A 9,788-nucleotide genomic window follows, 5' to 3' on the forward strand; every position below is an offset into this window, starting at 1 on the left:
GAGAACCAACTAAATTTGGTTCCGACAGACTGTGTTTCAGTATCGCTCCCATGCCCCTCCTGGTAGCTTCCGTCTTCTCAGCTCCTTTTAAAATGTAAAATGTTGAGTCTGTGCTTTTCTCCCCCCTGCTAAAAACTATCAACCTGGAAAAAAATCCTGAAATCTCAAATCTGTGCAGTCTTAGTCACACTTCTGAGTACCCTTTTGTGCAGCCAGACTGCTCATCAGTGTTATTCTGACAAACAAAAAAGTTGTCTATGACTAAAATGGGAAAGTACACACAAATTACTTCAATTCCCCACCCCTATAAAATCCACTATCCACAAATCTTATAACATTAAAAAGTGTAATTAGACTGTACCCTTCTGATGCAAACTGAACTGGTGCTCTCAATGATCACAGCCACTCTTCAAAGCCTCTGAGATAAAAAGAATCTTATCATTCTAATTATTACTTCTTAGGGATGCTCTTATCAAAGTTCGAAGGAAAATTCTAAAAACAGCAGTGATATAAAACCAGGACTGAGCCATATTTTAAATGACACAGGATTTTCTGCCAATTGGCCAATTCACAACTCAGAAAAGCAAGCATAGATGAAGACAAAGCTGTTGGTTCTCATAACCTTTATGATATCAGAGTAAAAATCTCAACTGTCTCACATATTTATACTAAATGGCAGGTTTAAAATTGAGATTTGTAATTTCACAGCATCAAAATCATCACAGATGGCTACAGTCTATTGCTTCTTTAATCTGTATTTTCTCCCTTCCTGCTTGTTTTCCCCCTCCTCCTTTGAGTTAAAGATATGCATTTTATCATCAGGAAATCATAGCTAAATACAAACCACATTATATTAATATGTAACAAAACAATTTACATAACAATGATGCATACAAGCAAAGTTTAAAATTACTTTATGTCTCAACTTTGCCCTAAAGCACCAATTATCTTAGCCTTGAGAAGTGCCATGAGTTGGGATACTCATGTTCTATCAACAATATTCCAAATTTATGCTCTCTTAAATGGCTAGCCATTAATGCAAGAAGTTTGAGGGAGAACAAACAGTAATCAGAAAAAAAAAAACCTAACAGCAAGTTGGGGGTTTTTTTTAGCATCAAGTTCACAGTTAGATTCAGCTGTAAGCAAAGAATCAGAGCTCACCTAATATTTCTACTGATCAGGACCAATTTTGTGCAACTGCTCCTGTTACACAGGTGTGAACCTTCCCAAATAAATAAGGATTCAATATTTGGCTCCTTTCCCTTCCTGCCCTGGGTTTTTGCATACACACATGTGTGTGTGCACATATATATATATATATACACATACACACACGGATGTTCAGTAAGACAGTTACCACCCAATAAAGTGGGCTGAGAAAAAAAAATAACAGAAAACTGTCCTTCCTCTGACTGCTATCATATTCAAACACCTTCACATCACCAACACAATCTTTCAAAAATCCTGTTCAAGGTCAGAGAGTCATTAACTGCCACTACAGGAACCACTTTAGATGTGAAGTCGCTTCCCACTACACTTCCCACACACACATCAGAAATTAAGCAGCTCAAGGAAAATGTATTATTTAAAAATCAGAAGGCTGAGTGAACTTGAAGCAGCTTTTAGGGCAACCCATGCTCCAGCAGGTCTGTCGCAGCCCTGGGCAGGTCCCAGGAGAGTACATGGAGCTCTGACATTTCCTGTGGATCTCCCAACAAGTGCACAGCCCTGATCTACTGGCCTGAACTATTTCTGTCCACCCCACCGAGCTTTTGTCAAACATTTAAGGTCTTAATCAATCCTAACTCTGACCCTAGGATCACAGGAGAAAGATGGATGAGGAAACGAACAACCTCTGACCTTTCCTTGTGTTTGTCCTGCCACAGTCAACCTATTGAAAAACAATTGAGGTGGAACCTGCTCCCCAGTCCCAGCCCAGCACCCTTTCACAGCCTTTCCCAAACTCACAGTCTCCCCCCCCCACCTCCCAATCCTCTGAACCAAAACCACAGGATTCCCCCTCACTTCTTCTTCCTCCTCCCCTCCAAAAACCTGCCATGGCAGAACATTTTGCTGAACTACGAAGTTAAGCGGGTTAAAAAAGGGGAAGCCTCATTCGGCAGCATCAAAGGCTAAACTGCTTGAACAGCCTTGCTGGAACCCAGAGAGCAAGCGGCACCGTTCTGGTAAACTTCATGAATTCATGAAGAGCAGCTTCCCGGTAAACTGTTCTGGCTGGAGAATGGCAAATGTGAGAAAAGGAAACCACAAATAACTGCTGATGAAATGGGTTTAGCACTTTCAAATTATGTTCTGGCTCAAATCCTCTCGGAATGACTAGTACAGGCCAACTTCACTCCAGAGAGCCAAAGAGACAGAACATTTCCATCTCCTTTGTAAATACGGCACGGCCTGATCTTCCTTTTACTTGGGAAACAGAGAAATGGGTTTCCTGAGCCCGAGCTACCCCGGGTGCAGCTGAGAGTTGGTAGGTAAGCTGACATGCATCCCCAAGGTCTAGTCCAACACCACCAAAATAAATTTATAAAGCATTCCACTAACACCATTGCCCACCAGCAAAACCTCAAGAGATTTCCCTTGAACTACACAGGATTTGTTAGGCAATCAGCTCACCACATCTGGTCACTGGTGCTGAAAAATGGTAGATCTGTGTCAATCAGAGGAACCCAGTACTGACCTAATAAGCCTTTAGGGAAAGGCGGAATAGTCTCTGTGCAATAAACCAAGATGCCTTCTTCCCCCGATTCACTTCCCCCCTCTCACAGTCCAGGCCCTAAAGGTGTCAGGAAGCTTTGGCCAGAAGTCATTGAGCTATCAGAAAGTAGCAGCATCTCCCCAGCAGCACCCAGTCGGTACCACAGCCACAGGCTTGCATGTTTAATGATACCCAGGTTTTCAAGTTTCCATCTCACAGGGTTCAATAGCCAGGATGCCCTGTCATCATGCTGCTCATCTTTCAGTTCTCTCTACAGCCCGTGGTACACTTTGGCTTTTTCCATACAGCAAAACCACCAGAAATGAAGGCCAACGTTTATACTTAGCGCTCCTTTACTGCCAAAGCTTAATTTCAATGCATAATAATGAACTTCATATTGACTGTAAATTATCATTTAAAAGAAATCAAGTAGGACATTCAAAGACACTGTTCTCTCAGGAGTCCGGCACAAAAGCCGTCAGTTACGTGCTCTGCTTTTTTGTTCTCAGTTTCAAGATGAAAAAAATGACCTAGTGAAAAACACACCAAGATGTGAAGCAAAGTCATCTGGCCCCAAAGAACCTTTTCCAAAAACATGGGTCCAAATCCACTCTGACATTGAGCACCTTCAATTCAGCACCCAGCAAAATAAAGCCCACCGACGTGCGTAAGAATCCATTTAGTTTGATCTTAGTTTATGCTTACAGGAGCAAAAGTTTAGAAGCTGAAGCTAAAAATATTTTATTTATACACTCCCTTCTGTCCTTCCCTAACCTTTCACAACTTTCACAACAGAAAGGGTAGGTGAAGAGAACATAGGTTTTAAGGTTTTTTTTCTTCTTAGGATAATCTGTCTTTTATACCAACTTTAATCCCTAATTCTACAGCACACAGGATGGTGTGTGTGTGTGGGAGGGTGGGGTGGAGACTTTTAGCATTTCTAAGAGTATCCTAGCACCTCTATTATTAGGTTGACAATAGAGACTGTCTGAGAAATGAAAATATTTAACAAAGGCAGCAGTGTCAAATATCAAAGGGTTATTTAGGCTAAAAATTTGCAACAAGAAAAACACCAAAGACTTCCCCTTCCCAAAGTGGGAAAGTAATCCAGCTAAAACTCCCGTTCCCCCCCTCCCCAACTGGTTCTTACTGCACTGCATTATCCAAAGAAAACTTTGCCAGAATTCCCTGTGCTTTACAGAGTTCACTTCAGATAAAACTTTAAAGATTTGTCTCTTTAAACCACAGTAACTCAACTGCACTGTTTTGCAGTCATTCACACTTTGGTGACTATAGTGAGCCAATTCAAATCTAGGCGCCTGCTAGAAAATGTGTTTCACCTTCTGCCTATTATGGCAGTATCATTTGTTTTGCATTGTATCATTCTTAGCCTTGCCACCTGGAGCTGTTGGACTCCTTCATTAAACCCCTCTGTCCCATCACATCCCACGGGGCTGCTAATTACTGGCTTTACTCCATTTACTCTCATCTCCGATTCAATTATGCATTCAGCTAAGCCCTAACGAAGAAGACAATATGGCTCATCCTACCTTGGCATTCACCATTACGTTCTTCGTAGCCAGCGTTACACAGACAGTTGCCAATGGGCACCAGCCATTCGCCATCTGCCCCACAATACATTTTTGGCACATCCTTCTCTTCGGAGTTGTTGACGCAGGAGCCGCGAACCTCCACCAGAGAGGATGTATCAGCCCCGGTAATGGTGTCTGGAAACTGTGCCAGGTTTCGAACTGTCAACGGGCACTTCTTATAGAAGACACGAACAGACACCAAAGCAATGCATGCACCGACGTCCTGAAAGGCCAAGTAAAACCCTTTCTTGCTGAGCGGTCCCACATCCCGTATCTCTGTATTCAGCTTCATGATCCTGTCACCAATGTCCACCTGGGTGAAGCTCTCATCAGCAGCGATGGTGTCGATCTTGGCAAACTGGCTCTCTCGAATAAAACGCTCCTTATCATTGTTTGATTCATAGTAATAAAGGTTGAAAGTCTCTTTGCAAGTTCCCATGACACCTGGCAGGCTGTTGCAGTCTCTTAGCGTGAACTTGATTTCAATATAAACCCTTTGAGCCCCCTCACGGGGAATCCAATCAGTTCGTAACCAATTATTCTGACTGGGCTCCATCACATTGCAGACTTGATAGGTGCGGATCGGAGTGTTCTTCTCATCCATAATGCTTACTTCCTCCCACTGCAAAGAGGGAAAGGGGAAGAAAAATACATCACCATTAAAAGGAACAAACAGACCTTCACAGCAAACATAATCTGCTCTTCCACAACTAACATGGAGATTACATTTTTTCCATTACAGGAAAACAAAGTAAAAAAACCAGCACACCAACAGACCAAGCCATAGCCAGGACCTCAACTACTCGGACATTAAAAGAAAAATCTGTTTAGGAGAAACAAGCTCCAAATCGAGAAACACCTCAAGCAGCAAGCACGTGTTTTAAAGGCCCTCTGAACCAATCCACGAATGCTCTGTTGACTGACTATGTCTATTTACACTCCAGCCCACAGAACCTTGCCTAGATCATGGCTCCACACGGCACGTTACAGACTCCCAGCATGGCACTGACACTACAGCGTTTCCCCTGTGGAAGACAAGGCGGGTTATGCATGGACCCCACCGTGTACGTGGGAATATCAAACAGGGACATTGCATGACTCAGTTGCACAAAAAGCACAGGGCAGAGAGAGCAACATCCATGTTCTTGGCATCGCTAACACATATTTTAAACTCTTAAGCCACCCCTTATTATTTCTCTAAGCTGCCAACTACCTTTCTGGGCTAGCAATATCCCAGATGCGCTCAGCAAATCGTTTTTACTTTGGAGCTGGGCAGAAACAGCTGCCTGCAGAGATCTGGGTCCTTGGCTTGGGTGGCACTTAGAGATGGAATGGCAGGTGAGAACATAATCAGTCTACCAGCAACACCGCCATAACTTTACTATCCAAAGTTTCTTATTAGCGTAAAGGTGGGAAAAGAAGGAATATTGCACATCTTGTCATAAAGGAAATGCCAGGAAATAGCTAAATTCGTATTCTTAAAAACACAAAAAGCTTAGAAGAGAGGGTAAACGCTGAAAGATCTGGGTAGCAGCATGCTTCAAAACTCTTACAGTCCCTAAATCAAGTTTAGGCATCTACAGAAGTGCCAAACTAACAGGAAACAGAATTATGAAACAACAACAATACATGCCAACCAAGGAAGGGATCGAAAGAAGAGATCTGGCCCTAATTCAGCAGTTCAGCATGATGAAGTTTATAAAAGGAAAGCACGCATAACCAACAGTTAAAAAAAATTGCTTAAAGTATTATCACAGACAGAGGAAAGTTTATGACAGTGCTTTCCTGGCAGGAAGAGAAGGGGAAGTAGGAGCATTACAGAGAGATATCTTTCCAGCAAGAACCCTGTAGCACTTCAGTACCAGAAAAATCCTTCTTTAAAAAAAATAATATATTAGATAATTATATACTGTCTGGGTTTGCAGGTGATACAATGAAACATAAAATTATCCTTGGAAAACAGTAGTAACTTTAAAGAGACTTCCCAGAGGTGCTTTTCAGAAGTACTGAAGCTGTGGCTTTGATAAACAGAAGCCTTCTTAATGTTAAGGGGATTCTTGTATAATATCCTGCATTCTCCTCACATGGATTGCTCTTATGAAAGTGATTTTTACTTAAAAAGATTCCAGCTTAGCTGAATCCGTTTATAAAATGACAACAGTTAGCACCATGAGCCACTAGGAGCAGAAAGAATAATATTTTATTTGCTGCCTAGAGATAACTGCAAATTAAAATGAAGGGGGGGGGGGGGAATCAATACGCAGCATGTCACTCCTTTTCAAAGAAAAGGAAAAAATAAATCTTAAAAAGTCATCTATCAATGTAAAGTGTAACGTGGTGTTAGCAAGAAGACAGAGTTGTTTAATTTACAGATGACACAGAGCTAGTTTACCGTTACAATATTGTCTTTATGATCCATCACCTTCCATTCTGTTTATCTTCAGATTGTCTATGCTACAAGACATGTGTGTGGTACAAGAGAAAGGAAGAAGCAGAGGGAAATAATACTTGTTGATGGGATTTCCTTTAGTACATTTATACAATGGAGGATGCTGCGAGAGGATTCAGTAAGGAGACCACCAAGGTCACCAGACAGACTGCAACTAAATTCAGCAAGTTTCAGATCCCCGTCTCCTGACAAACAAGCAAATATAGAACTGGGTTTCTTATTTCATAAACACACGTACACAAAACAAACCTAAGCATGTCTTACTGACAGAGCTGAAAATAACTACAGCCCCAAATTTCCAGCCACTGTAAATGATTTGTAACTCTAAGTATGTGGTCAAAGCTGTAACTTTTTGCTTTCAAGCTGAAATTAACTTTTATAATTCAACTCTTCCCACGGTTTAATGATGTAGAGTAAAACCTGCTTTTCAACTGTGAAATGCAAGAGTAAATCATTAATTACACTTATAATGCAATTCATTAATTCCTTCAGGGCTACTATATATTTGATGACTCCTAGTCACTGCTAAATTACTGTGTTTATCTTCAGCCTTTCTTATCCACTCAACCCTCGCACCTCAGGAACCGTGTGGTACAGATCTAGAAAAATACCTTTTTTAATATACAATAAGGTACACACAGTTAAAGAAAAACTAGCACTGAAGGACAGAGTCTTCCCAGGAAGGCAAAGGAGGAGTTCATTTCTGTTGCTTGAAATAAATCTACAGCATATGAAGTTAAAATAAATGCTTTCCAAGCACTGTATCTCAGAGACAGATCATGTACTCTTAAATTTTTCACTACTGGCTTAAAAATAGAACACACGTATGTAGGTTTAGTGAAACGAGTCACGTCCACGGTAGGAGCACATATTTCCTTCTCAGGCTTGCACGGCGCTTTCAGAGAAAACACGGGGAAGAAGGGGAATCCAACAGCCATTAATAATAGAGAGCTGTCCTCTGATCATGAATTCTACTACCAACTTATTCATACTTGTATTTTAGGTCTTATTTTAATGGATAGCGTAGATATCCTTGGAGAGCCGTATGAAAGACCCCCGTCTCATTAACTGACCTTTTCAGGGTACAGGATTAACAAGGAAGCCCAACTCTCACCAAGATAGAGCTGTACCTTTCCACACTGTCAAAAGATGAGGGCAACCGCCTGCAATCAGCAGTGAATGCGCACCGCCGGCGCTGCCAGAGGCCTGCCAATCACTTCCTCACTCTTTGAAAACCCGAGTTTCGGGGACAGCACAGTGTGCTCAGGCAGAGCACAAGCCAGGACTGTCGTCAAGTTCAGCCAGAACAACAATGGGGGAGCAAAACAATCCCCCATTCTCCCATGTTATGGTTATTCAGAGCTTATGCATAATGCATCACCAACCAACACAACCTCGGATTCCTTCCACTCACTGCTGTTTCCTTAGCTCTGCTTCTTCTAATTACAAACGGGAACGCACACACAAAAAAAGGAAAATTGTAGGTTTCTTGAAGAATCCAGTACTTTGTTATGCACAAGTCCTGATCTTTCAGCACTTTTATTTTTCAGTCAGTTTGACTTAGTTACTTCTGCTTAAGCATACTAAGCTGCTTTACTCATTTAATATTAAAAGATGGGGGGGGGGGTCATATATTAATGTTTAGTGCACATTGCTGGCATTTTTCTTAAATTGCTCACTTTAGAGAAGAAAAAGCTTTTCTAATTATTAAAAAAAAACATCCCAAGAGATCCCATGAAGTACAGTCTCGACCAGATCCCACCACCTCCAAAGTCCACATTCTCCGGAGCTTCCCACAGAGGCCCTGGGCATCCTGCAGGATGGGGCACAGATGAGGAAGCAGCAAAGTGCCCATCCACTAATACAAAGCTAAATTAGTAGAGATAATCTTGCATGCAGCTCACTAAACGAGAGGGCTCTAAGCCCCGGGATGGATGTGTGAATTGAAGCAATCTTCTCTTACAATTGTCTCTTTGAAAAAGCACACAAAAAGAAACTCCAAGGAATCACCATTGAGCACTGGGTGCTCAGATTATCTGTTCAGACACCAAATCATATGATGTTTACACCCTGAAATGGGACAACTGTCCTGTCAAGGTCTATCTTGTATATTGATCTCTAGTCCTTCATCCAGAAACAGCAATTGCTCTGAGCATCTCCCAGCCGAGACAGCCTGTAGATATAATAATTACAGTCAAGAATGCCAGTTCAGTCGCCAGATCACATTTCTTGTTGGTATTTCAGTTTTAAATAGGCATCTAAACCCGTGCCTCAACCAATCTCCTAATTCCGAAACCTCTTTTCTGCCCTTTTGGTTTCCACTTCTTCCATGACAGAACGATCCAAAGGGAGTATAGAGTTTCTCCAACAAAGAGTAATTCACTCGGTAAGCCGGGGAAGAAATCTGACCTCCTCACCACAATCAGCAATAATCGAGCCATTAGGACTCTCTGAAAGTTACTAATCACCCCCTTTACCCTTTTGATCAGATAGCGGTTTAAAACTTACCCCTCCTTCCAGGGGACTTGCTATCCACCCCAGTTCTCCCTGAACTGATCTGGAATCCAGCAAGGTAACTGCGGAAAGGTACAAATAAAATAGATTAACTTCCAGCCGCCAAAAGGCAGTATGAAAATAAATCGTTTACCCGAGCGTTTCCATATGTGTGGAGCACGATCGCATCCACCTTCAACTTGAAATGTTATTTCCGAGTGCACAAATGCCTTCAATAATTTGAAACTCTCTCTGGTTTACATCTGAGGAATCGCACGTTCGTTCCTCGGGGCGTTAGAGCCGCTCACAGGCGCGGAGGGAACAGAAGACTCCCCCGGCACATCTGGGGAAGGCGCCGAGCGCTCCCGCTTTAACGGGAGACGCGGAGTCCGGCTCCCGCGGCGGGTCCCCCGCACCGTGCGCCGCCCGGTACCGGCGCAACTGCGCCTTACCGATGAGGGGAAAATTGTTACTTATCGGGACCCCGGGAACGCCCAGTCCCGGCCAGGAGCGGGGCCGGTCGCCGAGAAGACCCCAT

General features: G+C 42.6%; 1 protein-coding gene across 1 annotated transcript in view; it reads right to left on the reverse strand.

The window, feature by feature from the left end:
* Positions 1-9,697, reverse strand: part of EPHA4 (EPH receptor A4) — a gene marked incomplete at its 5' end in the record, with an annotated part of 102,468 nt that extends 92,771 nt beyond the window's left edge. Inside the window, 3 exons of the mRNA XM_010083893.1 lie at positions 4,267-4,930; positions 9,266-9,333; positions 9,559-9,697. Of these exons, the coding sequence (XP_010082195.1) occupies positions 4,267-4,930; positions 9,266-9,333; positions 9,559-9,697 (871 nt within the window). The remainder of the gene's footprint in view (positions 1-4,266; positions 4,931-9,265; positions 9,334-9,558) is intronic.
* Positions 9,698-9,788: the final 91 nt, after the last annotated feature.

This window comes from Pterocles gutturalis, unplaced genomic scaffold, assembly GCF_000699245.1.
Source record: "Pterocles gutturalis isolate BGI_N339 unplaced genomic scaffold, ASM69924v1 scaffold13335, whole genome shotgun sequence".
Lineage (NCBI taxonomy): Eukaryota > Metazoa > Chordata > Aves > Pterocliformes > Pteroclidae > Pterocles > Pterocles gutturalis.